Below are 21,937 nucleotides of genomic sequence, written 5' to 3'. Positions count from 1 at the left end.
ACCAAAAGAGAGTGCTACTTTAAATAAAGCTTCAGCATTTAATAGTGAACTTTAAAGTAAATTCCATTTTTTTTCAAGATATTTGGTCGATTTCAGTGAATTGTGAATATTTCAGATCACATCCAAAAAACGGTCCCAGAGACCTTAATGGTGTTGACCAGTTTCGGCTGTTTTTGTGTGTTGTGGAAGATGAATAAAAATATGGATGCAAATTGTGGTTTGTAAGCAAAAATTAGTGACTTTTGATTTCTCACAATTTTTGCCGAAAAGTCAACATTGTGTGGTCATTGGCTCAGTGAGATTTATTATCATATCATAAATGATAATAAATCAGGTCAATCAGTGGCCTCAGCAAAGAACACGGGATGTCACTCGCGGACATGTCATTTGACATCCCAGTTCCTTTCTTCAGGCCGCTGATCAGTTTCAGGGGTCACACGCAGCGCAGACTTCAGCTGGAAAATGTCTGGGGTGTTGTGGGGACTGGACAGTGGCCTGGGACACTGGAGCACGGGGGGCAGGAGAGTACGGGTAGGTTTTTTGTTTGTTTTTTGCCACCTTCCCTGGCCTCCTGCAGCAATAATAAAATATCCACAGATTTTACCCTGTGTTTTTACAATACACAGAAATCCACTGTAAAATGTATTAAAATCTATATACCAGGGCTATTTCCACATTCATTGTTTCATAAAATCTCATCCACAGTATTATCTACTGTACGCGAGGAATTTTCCATCCGCAAAATTCATACAGAAAACCTGCAACATATTCACCGAGTGTGCACACACACCCTAAGGGTATGTTTACAGAGAGCAGAACTTTCTGACAGTCTCCCATTTATCTGAATGAGGCTTTCAGAAGTCCATCCAGAAACAATTCCATTTACACACATGTAACTGATATTCTGTAATTTCTGCAACATATCTGCCACGTGTGATTATACCCTAATACTTGCCACCCAGCTTTCTCGACAGGTTACTAAAAATATAATTTTCTTTCCTAAAAGGCGTGAAATGATGTAACATACAAGTCCTTTCAATTGGCACAAATAAACCTGCCTGTTACATGATGAAAGCAAGAAATCAATTTTCGTTACGGCTGCAATATCTCGGTACCGCTCAGGCAAAAAGAAGCCACACAAGCCCTCTGCCAGTCATTTTTCACTCCCCAGCCCCTTTAAGAAGATGACAAGTCTTCCGAAATGGTCTCGTTCCCCCTATATCTTCGGAAGCGGCGAGCTCCATCTGGCAGTTTTTCACTCGGTGACAGAACAGCATGGTTCTTTTTTTTTTCCCGTCTGAACTATCTCCTCGTCGTCATTGCCAATATTTAAAAGTGCAATAAAGAATTATTAGCTGCATTAATGTAATATCCAGGTAACACCTTACACATATTTTATTGGTATTTTTTTTTATTTTTTTTTTCGAGGGGTGGGGGGTGACGGAAAATGATTCTTAATTTTCCCGTTGTCCTGCTCTATTAAAGCTCATTATAATTCCTCTTGTTATAAGAGCTTTTTAAAACCATTACCTGCAGGGAAGTTAAAGACAGAACTATTAAAAGGTTACTTTAATGTGAATAATGGCCTCCCCGATATACTCCAGTTAATTACTATTGGAAACTGGTTCTATTTTAATTTAGGGCTGAGCGTTTAATGAAGGATATGCTGGGCTAGCAATAATGACAACAAAAAAATTATTCATGGTCAACAGACCCATTACCGCTGTCTCGTTTAAAGAGATAATATCCTTTCCTGGTTCCGCATAACTGCGTTCCGCAATCAGAAATGACATTTTTTTGTTCGCTATTTCTCCTCGTGTCTGTCAAATTAGAAAGGAAAGAACTGATTGATATCGCAGACTTTCGGATTGTACAAATTGATTTCCAATGGCACCGCGAAGGCTGTTCGGAAATGGGGGAGTAGGTAGCAAAGAGACGAGATGCCATATAGAGCTGTCGCAGGTATGATTGGGGTTGTTTTTTATCTTAATCTCATTAGATTCTAGTAGGTTTCTTTAATGCTCCCTCCGTCTTTAACTCCTTACTGCCCCATTCCATATAGTAAGATGTGACAGCTATACAGTGAACTATACCATTCCTGCTCGCCGCCATACTATTATGGCGCTGAGGACTGTATTATACCTGTCTGTCACTGCTAGATTAAGGGTGTGTTCATGGATTGCCATCTGTTTACTTAGCAATCAATGACCAGGTCTGTAAAGCGCTGCAGAATATGTTGGTGCTATACAAGTAACGCTAGGTTACACACGTAACACTGGTTACACATGGAGACCGACGGGCCCCATTGACTATATTGCCAGCTGTTTTGAAACAGAAAGCGGCAGAGTTTCTTTTTTTTTTGTTTCTCTTCTTTGCATCCATTAAATGTATGTGTAAAAAAAAAAAAAAAGTTTTTTTTTTTGGTTTTTTTTGGGGGGGGGGGGGTGTCACAAAAGTATGGAATACTGCATATTATGTCCTTTTATTAAAAACAAGAAACAAACGACAGACTGCAATGGCTCACCATCCACTTACGTCCGTTTCTGCCTCCTTTAAATGGATGTAAAAGAAAATGAATAGAGACTAAATAAATGAATACAATATAATTAGGACCCATTTCTGTCCATTCTGTGAAGGACTCAAAAACATAGTATACCATATTTTTGTGTCTGCCCTAAAAAAATAAATAAATATATATATATATATATATATATATATATATATATATATATCTAGATAGATAGATAGATAGATAGATAGGATAGCTATATCCATCCCCTATGTTGCTGCCAGAATTATTTTATTATTTTTACCGACCTCACCTACTTCCCAAAAAAAGGGATGAAAAGTGACCAAAAAGTTGAACTTATCACAAGATGCTACCAATAAAAACTGCAGCTTTCCCTCCCCACAAAACAAATAACGTCTTTATACAGCTAAACAAATTAAAAAAAATAAATAAAAAAAATAAAAGTTATGGTTGTAAGAATCTGGTGTCTCCAAGTAAATAAATGCTAAACAAAATAGTGCCAACAAATTGTCGCCTCCAAAAAATGACCATTTATACAGAAAAAAAAAAATAAATTCTAGCTTTTTGAAAACCAAAATAAGAACCACCGTTTTCTGAAGCTCAACGTTGTCATCATCATTAAGGCATTAACATTATACTTGTTAAAAAAGAAATGACCGCACGCCCATTACTGAAATTTATACTTTTAAATACTTAACCTGCGATTGAATTTTCCGAAAGACCTAAATGATAATATACTTGTACGTCTGCGTTAACGGCTTTGGCGATTTTATATGGTCCTATCCTTTATGCATTTCATAGATCTGGAGCCCCAGAGTTAGGGCTGCGCACGTCAGCAGCAATTAAGAGGTTAATAAAGAAGAATTTCTTGAGGGTAATTGTGCAGAACGTTAACGGCCGCTAGTAGAATACATAATAATGAAGATTAGGAGTATTTGGGTCAGAAATGGCAGATTTTCCGCAGTTTTTACAGCTCAAATCAATCTGCATTTTTCACCTTTCTACTGATGCGATGCTATGCTACATCGCTTTGAATTTTGTATTTTATGGTTTTTGAAAGCGCTACAGGAAAAATGACCAATTAAAGTTGAATACTGCAGCTCATAAATAAAACGCCTGGCATTTTTAGCTGGGATGTATAGGTAAAAAATGGAAGCTGCCTGCCCTTATCGGAATGTGACACATTCCCAGTAGCAGACCTGACTAAGTATAACTGGATAATTATCAGCGGGGTCATCTGGAGCAAAACTCTTGTTTAAGGGTCATTGTGTTTTTGTAAAATGTACGTTCCCCTGCTGCTAAAGCCCTAGACGGTAGATGTGAGTCACCACATTACCACATTTTTGTCACCATTCGCAAACAATCAAGTTGTCAAACTGGTGGATCAGATTTTGCAAGTCAACTGGAATCTAGGACTTCTAGAGGCATCAAGAAGTTCTGGTTTTCCTACCCACTGTCCGACACGATCTGTGGAAGAGCAACCTCCAGGGCTATCTGAAGATCCAGTGGTGTCAATCTGTTTCCCTGCAAGGGGGAGAAAGATGGTAACTGATTCTTTTATTATTTTTTTTTTTCCCTCAATACTGAAAATCTTGAGTTGGAACAGGACACATGACTCTTTTTGGTAGGGTTGCTTTTATAAGCATTATTACGCATGCGCAGTACACCCACTCCTGCCTTATGTGTAATGAGTGGGAGTACTGCACATGCACAATAGTGTGAATTATGGTGCGACCATGAGACTACAGGGCCAGGTAAAATTTTGGCATCTCTCACATAGCAGCAGCAAGGCGACCAATCAGAACACAGGTGCCAGGAACAGTCTGTAGTGATGGAGATGCCCTCAGAACTCCAGACTGCTCATTTGCATAATCAGATTTATAAAGGTTAAAGGTTAAACTCATTACATTCACATGATCATAATCTATCAGTGTATGTGCTTATCCGTGGTGATAGACTCCCTTTAAAGAGGACCTTTCATCATCTTCACCTCTTTACATCCTTTAATAGGCATAGTTGGAATTTTTTCTCTAGCTGCCACCTTTCCTCAAGCAATCACTGATTTTAGTTTCAACACAATAATGCTCTCTGTTGTCAGGAAAGTGGTCTTGGACTGATGCAGAAAGCCAGAGACCACCCACCTGACAGGAAGCAGAATTGTGCTGTAACTTACAGCAGCAATGAAAGCTGAGTTACAGTGTAGGCTAGAGAAAAAAATTCTGCCTGCGCTAGAATGAGAAGAAGTTGGTAGAGGTGGTACAACGTCCTCTTTAAAGAAGCACTCCCTTCATTTCTAAATCAGAAGTTCAATGCAATGATCTGTACGTAAAAGTTATAAATCTACTTTATTCTGTCGATACCATGCTCACCGCTGCCTCACTTAACCTTTTTAACCTGGAAATTCAGAATTGTATTTTCATGAACCAGAGGTCAGAATTAGCAATGCATTTCTAGGGAGTCGGATTGAGGATCTCATAGGAATACACTGAGAGGCCTGACCTCTGGTTCACTGAAAAACACTTCGCGAATCGGCAGGCCAAAGAAAAAAAGTCATGGGGCCAGTGGCAAACCTAAAAAGTCTACAGAATACAGGGGACTATGTTCTTCAGATATATCACAGCACTAAAATACCCATTTTAAAAACTTCAAAGAGATAGTGTAGAGACGCTTCTTGATCCACACCTTATTGTGGTTCAAAAACTCTGAATGTAGAATTCACACCCCACCCAAAAATGTAAGGAACTTAAAGGTATGGCCTCACTATAGACACATATCTGATTGCTGGGACCCCCAGTAATCACATGATCAGGCACCTACAAGTTCTCCATTATATAGAGTTAATGAAGAGATGGCGTGCATGTATGGCCACTACTGCATTCACTTCAATGGAGTTGCTGAATATTGCAAGGGTTGTTACATAGCACAATTCTCCAAATTACCAGGGGTCGCAACAATAAGAACACCATCAACCAGGCATCTGCACATTTCCATATTGAGCCCTTTAAGAAGACATGGCCAGTCACCTATACACTCTATATTATGTAATTAACCCTTTGCGCTTAAATTCAAGGCAACCAGTAAAAGCAATTTGTTACACTAAACCACCCACAGGTTCTTACAGACTTGGGTTTAGTCTCCCTAACCACCCTGTTATAAAGCCACCTGTGCTTTATACTTTATACTCACCCTGTCGCTGTACTCCCCACGCTGGCGCAGTTCTTCGCTCCAGTCAGAGGGGTAAGCCTTCAGTAGAAGGAGTACAACTAACCTCGAGGGCATACACACTGAAATCAGGGTGTACAATCCCAACTTCACTGAAGAACGGCACAGGCACTGGGAGCACCAGAGAGGAATCCGATGAGACTCAACTCTAGGCAAGCAGAAAGGGGATTGTTTTTTAGGGTTTTTTTTTTATTTAATGGATGGCCTTAAAACAGGGCGATTTGGGGCACTAAACCCCCAGTCCATAAGGACTTATTGGTGGTCTAGTGTCCCAAATCAACCTGACAGGTTCTCTTTAAACAATATGGCAGACTGTCACCAGAATATCCTTTTGAGACAGGAGACAAATCTACAAAATCAGGACCACGAGTCAGTATGCTCAGGGTAAGTGGCTGTAGTATCTGAACCAATGCTTGGGCTATATTATGAATCTTAATCCTGCATAGAAACTCTATTTAGTCGCATACAATAGAAGAGCAATCCTGGTGTAGGAGCCGAGCGGCCTTAGAACAGCAAAGGGTTAAAAGATCATTAGAGCCTGCTAAGGATACAATTGTGTAATAAATTAAATACAGGCACATCAATGGATAGACTTAGTAAATCTGCGCTGCTTTGACAGGTAAGAAACTGCTGATGTGTGGAGTTAGAGAAGCGCTGGTGCTGCAGAATGTGTTAGGGTTGGGGTTGTCAATCACCGCTCCTCACCACTCATATGGAGCTGGAACAATGAAGTAACCAGCAGACACCGCAATCTGTTTTATCGGACTTCCCTGCCTTGCACGGAGACAATGTGTAACTTAAAGTGGATGAAGAGCTGGAGGAAAATAGGCTCTTCTTAAAGGGTCATTCAAGGCAAGGCTGAAATATTCCAGAATTTTTGTGCTCTACCTACCGCCTTTAGTTTAACCTCTTCCTCACTAACACCCTCAACGCGTCTCTCCATGGCGGTATACAAACAGCACAAGTCAAGATCCCACAACATTTATCAGCGCATTACTACACTTCCAAAATGAGTACTTTGGAAGATTTAAGGGGGTTACCAGAGACGGAAGTCTGTTCTTTTGGGAAAAGCGTCACTCCTATGCATAGGCTGCCTTTGGTATCGACTCAGCTTCAGTCACATGAATGAGGTTACTCTGCAATGCCAAATAGAGCCAGCAGAGAAGAGTGGCACCGTGTATGGGTAAAAAGTTTTATGGCTTTTTTTTTTTGCAACTTTTGTAGCCTAAAATGGCTTCAAAAGGAATAAGAAATATAAAAGAAGCACTTGGGGCCTGATGGCAGATTCCGTCTCCCATTGTTTTCAATGGGAGGCAGAGATTGAAACAGGATGCAGAAAAAATAAGCATCCTGCTCATTCTTGTCGCATTACACCATGGGGAGCCAGTTGTGTCCATCTCAAATTCCTCCTCATTTTCCAAATTATGAACAGGCCTTAATACTTCTCCCTTCTGTTAAATCCATCCCTGACTTTGGCTCCAAACATAAGCAGCAAAATCTTCAAAAACCCAAAAAAAGTTTTATAGATGAAAGAAACAAGTCCCATTACCCAAACCGTCACAAAACAGACAATTCTGCCATGGAATGTTTCTGTCGGTGACTTATTTCTCCTTTGGCGCCCGTAATAGATTTGCTTTTCAGCCATTGAAGTAAAAAATGACATGTCTCGAATCACATGACATAAATGTGTAAGATGGGAGTTCCCCTTTAACATAGTTTGGCACACTTACTAACATGCTGATACTGTACCCACTTAACATTAAATCTAGAGATGAGTGAGTAGTATTCGATCGAATATCTCACTGCCATAGGAATGCGTGTAAGCGGCCGAACACCAAGGGGTTAAGCGCATTCAATATTTGATGCACTTAACCCCTTGATGTTCTGCTGCTTACACGCATTCCTATGGCAGCGAGGTATTCGATCGTATACTACTCATCTCTAATTAAATCTTCTCAATTGCAAGCAAATAATTGCCTCCAATCTTCTCCAAAATCCTCTGTGTCAACGTAACATTAAAGGGGTTTTTTGAGGGCTAAAATATTTTACAAAAAGTTCTGAAGGGCTTAAAAAACCTTTTGTAAAATAAATAAAAGTGACTTTACCAATTCTCTGCCACTCCTGTTACTGGTCCCCTTCCTGGTCCCACTTAATATGAAGGAAATGCCACTCAGCCAATCAATGAGCTGAGGAGAGAGGGGTGGCCACTGATTGGCTGAGTGGTCGTTTCCTCTATTTTGCAAGAGACCAGAAAGTAGAGACCAGCAGGGACCTGGGCAGCAATGGGACAGAAGCAGAATATAATCGATCAGTTGAGTGTTACTATTTTTACAACCTATTTAAAAATTGCCTGTGAAAAGTCCCTTTAAGGAATTTTATAGGACTTCCAATTTGCTTGTAAAAATTGCACTTTATTAACCCATTCTGAGCCTTTTGTTGAAGATGCACCCAGCCAGGCAAACCATTTAATTCTTACTTCTGTAGCGCTACCCCTCTGTGAGAATGGCCAACATGTAATACAACATTTCTCCTGTAGTGGCTGCTGTAGGGAAAAGAGATAGCCAGCAGCAAGCAATCTCCATGATGATCTGATTGAGGGGCCAGCTTTAATTCAAGAAAGTGTTGCCTTGATGAAAGTAAAAAACACCTTTGAAGAAAGTAGAAAATGGGGGAAAAAGGCTTAAATATCCAGGACAACAAAACGTCGGTGGGAATGAAACGGTCATTTTGTATTCATCACATTTATTTCTCCAATTCATAGTCATAAAATTTTCCCAGCGGTCACAATCGCCATAATTTAGAGTAGCCCCACCAAATCCAGGCATTTCTAGCGCCTCCTTTAAAGAGTTAAACCTATCATCAAGATTTTTCAGAAGGACCTGTCACTTATTATAAATTTAATGAAGAATATGAGATGGGGGCACAATAGCCACAAAGAGCAGTGGAGACTGCAGCGTTAATAGCAATGTCTCATTCACGTCTCCTAAATGGCTCTGCGTATCCCTAATTATCTGAATGGTGCTCAATGTAAGAGCAGCAGGCAAAAAATGGTATTTAAGGACTGCACATCCCAAAATGCTGCTAAAAGCCATTAACCAGCGAGTGTTAATTGGAGCCATATTCATATTCATTTGCACTCCGGGCCCTGATAAAATATTTCCCAAGGTGCGCTTTAAAAGGAGTCTTAATTTAAGGAACTGCTACAATCAACACTTATGAAAATTAACAGCTGAGTAATTAGCGCTCATGAATTATGCTGTAGACCACGCTCACAGGCATGGCGACGTCTCAGCTGACGAACCGGCTGGGTCTTCCCAGGGTCCCCTGAAACGTGGGACAAGGTTAACCCTCTACATCCCGCAGACAGGAAAAGGAACATCAAATGAATTATGTCACCAGGTAATGGGTCACTAGCTGCAAAAATGTAATATAGATCATATGCTTCGCTGGTAATTTCAGATCATAGCAGGACAAGCACACAGTAACTGTTCACAGCCCACCACTGGGCAATAGCCACATATTATTTGCCATTAAAGGGGTTATCCAGACACAAACCAAAATTTCATATTGATGATCTATCCACAGGATAGGTCACGAGTATGTAGTCTGTCGGTCTGACACCCAAACCATGCAAAGATCAGCAGGCATCAGAAGCTGCTAGCGGACAGGCGGCAAGTGCAGTGTCCACTCCTATACAAAAACACTTGTAAAAGAAAAGCTGAGTGAATGTATGCCCATAAAAATGTCTCCCAACCCTCCAAACAATGGAAATATATTTCTTGCTATTTGATAAAGGGGTATTCCTATGTTATAAAGTGATGGTGTATCACTAGGCTATGCTTTATGATCAATGTGGGCGTCCCAGACATCAGATCCTGAGATGAGGAGGTTTCTGTATGGAATTAGCACTGCAGACCCTTCAATTTCAGGGTTGGTGGGGTCCCAAATGTTGGACCCCACTTAACGTATGCCATCACTTATAAGATGGGAATACCTATTTAAAAGGGTAATCCAGTAATTTTTCATTATCCTCTATGCATTGGATATGGTATAACTGCCTGATTGGTGGAAATCCAAGCACATGGAACCCCAAAGATTATGAGAATAGGGGTCCTGAGTGTCACTGTACTATACTGTATGGGACTGCAGGGGTCGAAGAGAAGCTGGGCACCATTTCCAAAAGCCCAGTAGAACTGAAGGATTAGGAACGTGCATGAGTAACGCGCTTGTATTCAGGGGGGCCCCAGCGATTTGATCTCCTCTATATAGATAGTTATCCCCTATTAGTTATAAACGGAATACCCCTATAATACATTCTAGTTGATTGGTCATGCCGTAAACCAAGTGTGAGTTCACACTACTGTTATTCAATGTCCATTGTTCTCATCAGTCACAGGAAGAGATCACCGTTACATGGCAAACGTAGACAGAGCCCGCTATCAGTTATCCCTTTGCAGAGTCCATCAAATTGTTTACATTGGATTCAATGGAAACGGAGACCCCTCCCTCTATCCAATTACCAAATATTGCTCTATGAAGTACCTTATAATACTCAAATATTATGACTGTCTACAAATATTGATATAAATCAACAGGATCTAACAGAAGAAATCCAATGTCACCAATCACACCACAGATTAGCAGATTTTCAATGTAATATATAACGATACATCTATATATTTATTTATAGTGAGTGCTATGGGATGAAGGGGAAAAACCCAAAGATAATCTTTCATGAGATATAAGGTTCGGTTCACACTGACTCATGGCTTCAATCCCTTAGAGCGTAACTAAACTTTCGGACAACTTCCGATTTTCTGGCGATGGGCAGGCGTTGCTGTGGAGAAGGACGTTCCTGACAGACTGTCAGGAACGCCCTTCTGACTGTAAAGAGCTACGGTACCGGGACCGATAGCTCTTCACCCGGGGCACAGATCGGGAAAGCCGACAGCGCGCTGAATTCAGTGCACTGTCGGCTTTCCAGCGGTATATAGAACTACCTGTGCCCCAAACCATGAAAGGTCCTCTTTAATAAAGTATGAGACACAATTTATTAACGACATAAATATTGCCCCAAATACCAAAATTTGTCCGAACGTTAAGTTACTCTTTAATGAGGACGACTTTTTAGGACATACATATTGCTTATTCTAAAAAAAAAACAGGATCCCCACTGACCAACTAATTGAAGAAGCAGGAGCATTCGGGTGAGCACTGCGACCTCTTCACTGTATACCAATCACAGCGCCCTCTTCACTGTATACCAATCACAGCGCCATGCATATCATAGGGACTGTGCTTGGTATTGCAGCTCAGTCCCATTGACTTGATTAGGACTGAGCTGTAACCGATGTAACTAATGAATTTGACATCATCAGCCTCTTCAAAAAGATGATTGGTGTCAGAACCCTATTGATCACAGTCCAATGATGATCACAATCCAAAGTGATCAATGATCGAGATCAGAGCCTCTAATTCTAGGGGTAGAGCTGAAGGCTGCTCTATGGACTAGTGCTGTTAATTTCAGCTTGATCTTAGGCCCCATGCATACGATCCAGAGCAAGTCCGATGTGGGGCTTCTATGGGGGCTTCCAATGAATTCTGTTCCAACAACATGGAGCAGACTAGGACCTATTTTCAGCAGAACAGAACATCGGACGCCCCATCAGAGGAGCATTAGATGGCACGCGAAGTCTCTACGACGATGTTGCTGTTGATGAGGAGCTGCACTGCCTGCTGTCAAAAGACAGCAGCAGTAGTAGTTAAGGAGTTAACTAGAGATGAGCGAACACTAAAATGTTCGAGGTTCGAAATTCGATTCGAACAGCCGCTCACTGTTCGAGTGTTCGAATGGGTTTCGAACCCCATTATAGTCTATGGGGAACATAAACTCGTTAAGGGGGAAACCCAAATTCGTGTCTGGAGGGTCACCAAGTCCACTATGACACCCCAGGAAATGATACCAACACCCTGGAATGACACTGGGACAGCAGGGGAAGCATGTCTGGGGGCATAAAAGTCACTTTATTTCATGGAAATCCCTGTCAGTTTGCGATTTTCGCAAGCTAACTTTTCCCCATAGAAATGCATTGGCCAGTGCTGATTGGCCAGAGTACGGAACTCGACCAATCAGCGCTGGCTCTGCTGGAGGAGGCGGAGTCTAAGATAGCTCCACACCAGTCTCCATTCAGGTCCGACCTTAGACTCCGCCTCCTCCGGCAGAGCCAGCGCTGATTGGCCGAAGGCTGGCCAATGCATTCCTATGCGAATGCAGACTTAGCAGTGCTGAGTCAGTTTTGCTCAACTACACATCTGATGCACACTCGGCACTGCTACATCAGATGTAGCAATCTGATGTAGCAGAGCCGAGGGTGCACTAGAACCCCTGTGCAAACTCAGTTCACGCTAATAGAATGCATTGGCCAGCGCTGATTGGCCAATGCATTCTATTAGCCCGATGAAGTAGAGCTGAATGTGTGTGCTAAGCACACACATTCAGCACTGCTTCATCAAGCCAATACAATGCATTAGCCAGTGCTGATTGGCCAGAGTACGGAATTCGGCCAATCAGCGCTGGCTCTGCTGGAGGAGGCGGAGTCTAAGGTCGCTCCACACCAGTCTCCATTCAGGTCCGACCTTAGACTCCGCCTCCTCCGGCAGAGCCAGCGCTGATTGGCCGAAGGCTGGCCAATGCATTCCTATGCGAATGCAGACTTAGCAGTGCTGAGTCAGTTTTGCTCAACTACACATCTGATGCACACTCGGCACTGCTACATCAGATGTAGCAATCTGATGTAGCAGAGCCGAGGGTGCACTAGAACCCCTGTGCAAACTCAGTTCACGCTAATAGAATGCATTGGCCAGCGCTGATTGGCCAATGCATTCTATTAGCCCGATGAAGTAGAGCTGAATGTGTGTGCTAAGCACACACATTCAGCACTGCTTCATCAAGCCAATACAATGCATTAGCCAGTGCTGATTGGCCAGAGTACGGAATTCGGCCAATCAGCGCTGGCCAATGCATTCTATTAGCCCGATGAAGTAGAGCTGAATGTGTGTGCTAAGCACACACATTCAGCTCTACTTCATCGGGCTAATAGAATGCATTGGCCAGCGCTGATTGGCCAGAGTACGGAACTCGACCAATCAGCGCTGGCTCTGCTGGAGGAGGCGGAGTCTAAGGTCGGACCTGAATGGAGACTGGTGTGGAGCGATCTTAGACTCCGCCTCCTCCAGCAGAGCCAGCGCTGATTGGCCGAATTCCGTACTCTGGCCAATCAGCACTGGCTAATGCATTGTATTGGCGTGATGAAGCAGTGCTGAATGTGTGTGCTTAGCACACACATTCAGCTCTACTTCATCGGGCTAATAGAATGCATTGGCCAGCGCTGATTGGCCGAATTCCGTACTCTGGCCAATCAGTGCTGGCCAATGCATTCTATTAGCTTGATGAAGCAGAGTGTGCACAAGGGTTCAAGCGCACCCTCGGCTCTGATGTAGGAGAGCCGAGGGTGCACTTGAACCCTTGTGCACCCTCAGCTCTGCTACATCAGAGCCGAGGGTGCGCTTGAACCCTTGTGCACACTCTGCTTCATCAAGCTAATAGAATGCATTGGCCAGCGCTGATTGGCCAATGTATTCTATTAGCCTGATGAAGTAGAGCTGAATGTGTGTGCTAAGCACACACATTCAGCTCTACTTCATCGGGCTAATAGAATGCATTGGCCAGCGCTGATTGGCCAGAGTACGGAACTCGACCAATCAGCGCTGGCTCTGCTGGAGGAGGCGGAGTCTAAGATCGCTCCACACCAGTCTCCATTCAGGTCCGACCTTAGACTCCGCCTCCTCCAGCAGAGCCAGCGCTGATTGGCCGAATTCCGTACTCTGGCCAATCAGCACTGGCTAATGCATTGTATTGGCTTGATGAAGCAGTGCTGAATGTGTGTGCTTAGCACACACATTCAGCTCTACTTCATCGGGCTAATAGAATGCATTGGCCAATCAGCGCTGGCCAATGCATTCTATTAGCGTGAACTGAGTTTGCACAGGGGTTCTAGTGCACCCTCGGCTCTGCTACATCAGATTGCTACATCTGATGTAGCAGTGCCGAGTGTGCATCAGATGTGTAGTTGAGCAAAACTGACTCAGCACTGCTAAGTCTGCATTCGCATAGGAATGCATTGGCCAGCCTTCGGCCAATCAGCGCTGGCTCTGCCGGAGGAGGCGGAGTCTAAGGTCGGACCTGAATGGAGACTGGTGTGGAGCGACCTTAGACTCCGCCTCCTCCAGCAGAGCCAGCGCTGATTGGCCGAATTCCGTACTCTGGCCAATCAGCACTGGCTAATGCATTGTATTGGCTTGATGAAGCAGTGCTGAATGTGTGTGCTTAGCACACACATTCAGCTCTACTTCATCGGGCTAATAGAATGCATTGGCCAGCGCTGATTGGCCGAATTCCGTACTCTGGCCAATCAGCACTGGCTAATGCATTGTATTGGCTTGATGAAGCAGTGCTGAATGTGTGTGCTTAGCACACACATTCAGCTCTACTTCATCGGGCTAATAGAATGCATTGGCCAATCAGCGCTGGCCAATGCATTCTATTAGCGTGAACTGAGTTTGCACAGGGGTTCTAGTGCACCCTCGGCTCTGCTACATCAGATTGCTACATCTGATGTAGCAGTGCCGAGTGTGCATCAGATGTGTAGTTGAGCAAAACTGACTCAGCACTGCTAAGTCTGCATTCGCATAGGAATGCATTGGCCAGCCTTCGGCCAATCAGCGCTGGCTCTGCCGGAGGAGGCGGAGTCTAAGGTCGGACCTGAATGGAGACTGGTGTGGAGCGACCTTAGACTCCGCCTCCTCCAGCAGAGCCAGCGCTGATTGGCCGAATTCCGTACTCTGGCCAATCAGCACTGGCTAATGCATTGTATTGGCTTGATGAAGCAGTGCTGAATGTGTGTGCTTAGCACACACATTCAGCTCTACTTCATCGGGCTAATAGAATGCATTGGCCAATCAGCGCTGGCCAATGCATTCTATTAGCGTGAACTGAGTTTGCACAGGGGTTCTAGTGCACCCTCGGCTCTGCTACATCAGATTGCTACATCTGATGTAGCAGTGCCGAGTGTGCATCAGATGTGTAGTTGAGCAAAACTGACTCAGCACTGCTAAGTCTGCATTCGCATAGGAATGCATTGGCCAGCCTTCGGCCAATCAGCGCTGGCTCTGCCGGAGGAGGCGGAGTCTAAGGTCGGACCTGAATGGAGACTGGTGTGGAGCGACCTTAGACTCCGCCTCCTCCAGCAGAGCCAGCGCTGATTGGCCGAATTCCGTACTCTGGCCAATCAGCACTGGCTAATGCATTGTATTGGCTTGATGAAGCAGTGCTGAATGTGTGTGCTTAGCACACACATTCAGCTCTACTTCATCGGGCTAATAGAATGCATTGGCCAGCGCTGATTGGCCGAATTCCGTACTCTGGCCAATCAGCACTGGCTAATGCATTGTATTGGCTTGATGAAGCAGTGCTGAATGTGTGTGCTTAGCACACACATTCAGCTCTACTTCATCGGGCTAATAGAATGCATTGGCCAATCAGCGCTGGCCAATGCATTCTATTAGCGTGAACTGAGTTTGCACAGGGGTTCTAGTGCACCCTCGGCTCTGCTACATCAGATTGCTACATCTGATGTAGCAGTGCCGAGTGTGCATCAGATGTGTAGTTGAGCAAAACTGACTCAGCACTGCTAAGTATGCATTCGCATAGGAATGCATTGGCCAGCCTTCGGCCAATCAGCGCTGGCTCTGCCGGAGGAGGCGGAGTCTAAGGTCGGACCTGAATGGAGACTGGTGTGGAGCGACCTTAGACTCCGCCTCCTCCAGCAGAGCCAGCGCTGATTGGCCGAATTCCGTACTCTGGCCAATCAGCACTGGCTAATGCATTGTATTGGCTTGATGAAGCAGTGCTGAATGTGTGTGCTTAGCACACACATTCAGCTCTACTTCATCGGGCTAATAGAATGCATTGGCCAATCAGCGCTGGCCAATGCATTCTATTAGCGTGAACTGAGTTTGCACAGGGGTTCTAGTGCACCCTCGGCTCTGCTACATCAGATTGCTACATCTGATGTAGCAGTGCCGAGTGTGCATCAGATGTGTAGTTGAGCAAAACTGACTCAGCACTGCTAAGTCTCTGCATTCGCATAGGAATGCATTGGCCAGCCTTCGGCCAATCAGCGCTGGCTCTGCCGGAGGAGGCGGAGTCTAAGGTCGGACCTGAATGGAGACTGGTGTGGAGCGATCTTAGACTCCGCCTCCTCCAGCAGAGCCAGCGCTGATTGGTCGAGTTCCGTACTCTGGCCAATCAGCGCTGGCCAATGCATTCTATTAGCCCGATGAAGTAGAGCTGAATGTGTGTGCTTAGCACACACATTCAGCTCTACTTCATCAGGCTAATAGAATACATTGGCCAATCAGCGCTGGCCAATGCATTCTATTAGCTTGATGAAGCAGAGTGTGCACAAGGGTTCAAGCGCACCCTCGGCTCTGATGTAGCAGAGCTGAGGGTGCACAAGGGTTCAAGTGCACCCTCGGCTCTCCTACATCAGAGCCGAGGGTGCGCTTGAACCCTTGTGCAGCCTCGGCTCTGCTACATCAGAGCCGAGGGTGCGCTTGAACCCTTGTGCACACTCTGCTTCATCAAGCTAATAGAATGCATTGGCCAGCACTGATTGGCCAGAGTACGGAATTCGGCCAATCAGCGCTGGCCAATGCATCCCTATGGGAAAAAGTTTATCTCACAAAAATCACAATTACACACCCGATAGAGCCCCAAAAAGTTATTTTTAATAACATTCCCCCCTAAATAAAGGTTATCCCTAGCTATCCCTGCCTGTACAGCTATCCCTGTCTCATAGTCACAAAGTTCACATTCTCATATGACCCGGATTTGAAATCCACTATTCGTCTAAAATGGAGGTCACCTGATTTCGGCAGCCAATGACTTTTTCCAATTTTTTTCAATGCCCCCAGTGTCGTAGTTCCTGTCCCACCTCCCCTGCGCTGTTATTGGTGCAAAAAAGGCGCCAGGGAAGGTGGGAGGGGAATCGAATTTTGGCGCACTTTACCACGTGGTGTTCGATTCGATTCGAACATGGCGAACACCCTGATATCCGATCGAACATGTGTTCGATAGAACACTGTTCGCTCATCTCTAGAGTTAACTATAACGATTTCCAAACTAACCCTGAGTCATACTGATGGGTATCAAATTTCTATTTTTATTTATTTATATAGCACCATTAATTCCATGGTGCTGTACATTTGAGGGTTTACATGCTGTATACAAAACAAGTACAACACTAACAGTGACCGACTGGCGCAGTGGAATTGAGGGCCCTGCCTGCAAGTGCTTAGAATCTATGAGGTCCATCATATTCCCACTGCAGTTTTGATGATTTTTACAGCAAGATCAGACCTGTACACTGCAATTCTGATGTGGACAGAGATGAAATTGGACACAGCCTCATGCGCATCAGTTGTTATTACCTCCACACAACTCAATAGATTGTGTAGCCAGGACCAAATCCATCCTGCTACAGGGACTGAGGAAATTACAACAGCAACGCACCAACAGATTAAAAAAAACAAAAAACTTTATGCTAAACTAAAGCTATCCTTTTAGGGGCAAGGATCACGGTACCCAGAAGACAAATATGTTCCTTACCTTGCCATCAAACTTGGAGTATTCATTGAAGGGATTGTTCAGCTGGAGCGGGCACTGCTCCAGGCGCACAGAAAGTATGGACGGCTTCCCACTGGGTGGTGGTTTTTCCTTAAAGCTTTTCTTTTCAAACAAAGAACTCAATTCCTCAACTGAAAAAAATTAAATATTAAAAAATTAGTTTGCGCTATGTTAGTCTGGAAATTATATTATTTCAAACTCATCATCCAGATTTGGGAGCAGCAGGATATCTTCCATTCTCGGCAAAACACCCTTCAGAATGTCACAGTTGATACAGCCCAATTTTTATTTGTGTGTGACTTTACTGAAACTGTCCCCCACTTTTATGTTGAGAGGGACAAAAAATGCATCAGAACAGAAGTGCTGAGGGATTAAATAAGATACGACCAATCGAGTCCCCTTGTGTGCAAAAAAGGGTGGACCCAAAACAGAAAACTGCGCTTGACCTGATGGAATTTGATACACACATGTATTTTAACGTGTCTTCATTAAAGCGTTTCATCAAATTCCATCTGGTCAAGCGCAGTTTTCTGTTTTAGGTCCACCCTTTTCCACACAAGGGGACTCGATTTGTCGTATTTTATTGAATTTTACTTCTCAGTCCTGGGACGTTGTAATAACACCTGTCACCACGTATTGAGCAGCCACCCCAACAGGGTACCTACTCAATTGACATCAGCTTACAGTCTACGGATCAACTCGGTGCATTGGTTTTTCTTGCCTTGGTGCTGAGGGATTAGTCAGCAGAGAAACTTTTTTTTTTTTTTTTTTTTTTTTAAATACTTTATGGCCCAACAATAGAGATGAGCGAACACCGTTTGGATCAGCCGATCTGAACAGCACGCTCCCATAGAAATGAATGGAAGCACCTGTGACGCCGGCCGGCCGCCGGCAAAGTCAGCGTCACAGGTGCTTCCATTCATTTCTATGGAAGCGTGCTGTTCGGATCGGCTGATCCGAACAGTGTTCGCTCATCTCTACCCAACAACCCCCTTTAAAACCTGCATTCAGCCAATTTTTCTTGTACGCCTTCTTGGGACAGCCAAGAAACAACCAATATGGTTGCTTTTACATTGAATCCAGACTCTTGCATTTGCAATATGTCCAGTTATATTGTGATAAAATACTTTTGCTCATATCTTCATATAACTAGGCTAAGAGTGTCATACTGAAATCTAAAAAGCTGAGTGACCATTTCTATAGAAGAGGAAATATTTAGTTTCTCAGCCAGCTTTCTCAGACAAGATGATCTCAACTTCTATTGAAAGATCGTTTTATTTTTAATATTATATTCTTTATTTTATTTTTACTATTATTTATATTCTATTTTAATACCTCATTTCATCATTACATAGCTTCTGTATGTTATAGTTAACATTTAGTTTATATTTTGTTATTTTTATATATTTCTAATGAATTATACATTATTGTATTACCGTATATTGTTCCTATTTATTTTATTATGGTCCTTTAATTTTATCATTTGATTTTTTTTTTATTCTTGTATGATTTTATTAGTACATAGCCAAGTTATTTCAATTATTGTACGATTGATATTTTTTAATTGCATTACAGTGTTTAGTTTCTTTATTTTTTTGATTACTGTTCTTTATATTGACTTGACCCTTTAACAGATGTAGGTTCGCATCTATAATTTACAATTCTGTCATATGTGGAGTTCTAAGACTTGTTGAGTTCTTTGATAGGCTGCACATGTCACATCACCACATTCCACACGTCTCTTTCCATGGATCAGACCCTTAAGATGAAAACAGGAGACGTTACCTGAATGGCTTGTGTTCCGATCCTTCCACTGTACATTCTTGCACTTGATCTGGTTCTGTCTCTCCTTCCGAAGACGCTCTAGTTTCTGAGCTGAAAACCAGAACGAGAAAAGAAAAAGACAAAAATTACTTTGTCAATGAAACTTTCCCGGGAGGAGAGATCACAATTAATTCCAATTTCATGAATATTTCATAATGCATGTATAGGAAAAATGGCGAAGAAGGGACAGAGGGGGGAGGGAGGGGTAGAGAGGGGGGTGCATTTCGGAAAGGCAGAGGAGAAGGCATAAAATTTTTAAAGCTGACACAAAGTTCAGAAAATACCAACAAAAACAGGAAAATGTTCTTGATTTATAATTGAAATTAGGGGACATAAAACATTAATACAGACCATAAAGATAGTATTAACATAGAAGGGAATCGTAAAATGTGAAAACTTGTGTGATTAATAGGACAGTTCGTTATATAAATCATTAATAACGGTCTTAAAGGAATTTTAATGTACAAATGAAGTCCCGTGAATGTTACAGAGTGTGCATAAAATTACCCATATGAATTACGTGCCCCTGTTTCAAAAATTAAAGATAAATGAACTCGGGCTCAACTATTAAAGTTTTAAATGTAAAATCCTTTATCTGAAAAATCAGGAAAAATTATAAAATGTCAGGGCTATATAAATTAGCAGCGTTTTTCTATGGTAGGATGGAACGGTTTATAGGTAATAAAGGAGGTGATTTGTATCCGCGGCAACATTAGTCAAATGTGTAGGGGAAGCGAGATACCAAGGAAGATATTTTTATTTTTACATGTTTTTCTTTCCTTCTTTTATTTTTTTTTTTCCCTTGAAGCAGGAGGAAATAATGAGTCACTGCCCAGAATTTAGAGGTACAACCCTAAAAACAAACCTGGGATGGACAACATTTTACATGGCAAAAGGGAATAAAAGAGATAATTCATCATCTTCCAATAAACAGAGTTAGATTTATAGGAGAACATAAAATGTACAAAAGAATGATCGATATTATTTTGGACAGTCGTAAATGATAAATTATTTACTAAATTAGAAAAAAAATCCACTATGTTGGGGTAAGTTCACACAGTGGAAATGGAAGGGGAATTTAATGTGACCTTCTACTTCAAATTCCTCTTCCATTTCCCCTCCAGCTATTTTCTGCAGCTTTCACCTGACAGATGAATGGGCCTGGTTGGCAGAGTGGATCGCACCATAGGCTTAGAGTCTGAATAAGCCGAGGAATCCTCGACGAGATCGAGCAGGACGCTTATTTTTTCCACGTCCTTCAATCTCTGCCTTGTATAGAATTTAAGGGGAGACAGATTAAGGGTGGAATTTGAGGCTGTTTCTGCTTCAAAATCGGCACCAAAGTCTGCTGTGTCGACATACCCTTAGGAGAGGTGACATGTCCATTTTAGTAAATATTTGCAATCCTCATGAAATACCGATTGTGGACCTTCATTTCTAACAACTCTATGTTATGCTGTTCCTCTATTATTCCTCATGGAAACCTATGAATACCTTGAATACTACGCATTCCCATTTTCCTTGACAATAGGGTGTGTTCCAATGCTTTTAAGGCCTCATGTACACTATCTGTGATTCAGCAGTACATAGATGATATCCGTGTCTCCACAGCCCCATTCACTTACTTCAGTGAGTCAGGGCCTCACAGACCCATACATTATACGGTACTATTCCGTTATCGGGCCAGCAGCAGCGCAGTTCAGCAGCAGCTTTCGGGACAGCAGTTCAGCAGCGGGAATTACAATGACATCCGAGGACTGCTGGCCCGATGCTTGTGCCCAGTAACCAGTACATCGATGACCCCCCTCCCCCATCCTTCTCCTCCTGCCAGTGCTGCCCCCCAGCTCTCCTTACATCTTCCCCGTACCCTCTCCCCGCCACACGACTAGGCCTCACCTCAGCGCTAGTACCGAGACCGAAAGGAAAGACACCGGGGCTCAATCCAGGCCCTGACAAGAAACACGCCGACTATAGGAACGGTGAGCTACAGCGAGCCGGAGGGACAAACTTTCTGCAGCGTCCGGCGGCTATCTAGTAGCATTCATTGCTCAAGATTTACGGTGAGGCCTATTACAGGGAGAGGGTACGGGGCAGATGTAAGAAGAGCTGGGGGGCAGCACTGGAAGGAAGAGGAGGATGAGGGCATCGATCGATGTACTGCCTACTACACACAAGCACGGCCTCTATCATCGGGCCAGCATCGGCTTAGTCATGTGGCGGGGAGAGGGTACGGGGTAGATGTAAGGAGAGCTGGGGGGCAGCACTGGAAGGAGGAGGAGATGGAGGGGGGGTCATTGATGTACTGGCTACTGGGCACAAGCATCGGGCCAGCAGTCCTCGGATGTCATTGTAATTCCCGCTGCTGAACTGAACTGCTGTCCCGAAAGCTGGTGCTGAAATGCGCTGCTGCTGGCCCGATAACGGAATAGTACCCATTATACAGAGTGTCTAATGGGTCAGTGTGCTAGTCGTGAAAAACACAGCTTGCACACCAACATTGCACACAGTCATGTACATGAACCCTAAGGAGTTTACCAGGACTATTATATTGATTGCTGCAGATTCTTCAGTGCTTACCAAGCACAGCGCTGTACATTGTATAGTGGCTGTGCTTG

General features: G+C 43.4%; 1 protein-coding gene across 1 annotated transcript in view; it reads right to left on the bottom strand.

Moving 5' to 3' along the window:
• MAPKAP1 (MAPK associated protein 1) overlaps window positions 1-21,937 on the bottom strand; it is a 131,748-nt gene that overhangs the window by 96,479 nt on the left and 13,332 nt on the right. The window contains exons 3-4 of the mRNA XM_075260198.1: window positions 19,284-19,373; window positions 17,481-17,629 (exon numbers count right to left, since the gene is read on the bottom strand). Coding sequence (XP_075116299.1) covers window positions 17,481-17,629; window positions 19,284-19,373 — 239 coding nt within the window. The remainder of the gene's footprint in view (window positions 1-17,480; window positions 17,630-19,283; window positions 19,374-21,937) is intronic.

The sequence above is a fragment of the Leptodactylus fuscus genome, chromosome 11 (assembly GCF_031893055.1).
Source record: "Leptodactylus fuscus isolate aLepFus1 chromosome 11, aLepFus1.hap2, whole genome shotgun sequence".
Lineage (NCBI taxonomy): Eukaryota > Metazoa > Chordata > Amphibia > Anura > Leptodactylidae > Leptodactylus > Leptodactylus fuscus.
The sequence above is the reverse complement of the archived record's forward strand: the minus strand, read 5'-3'. Positions and strand labels throughout refer to the sequence as shown.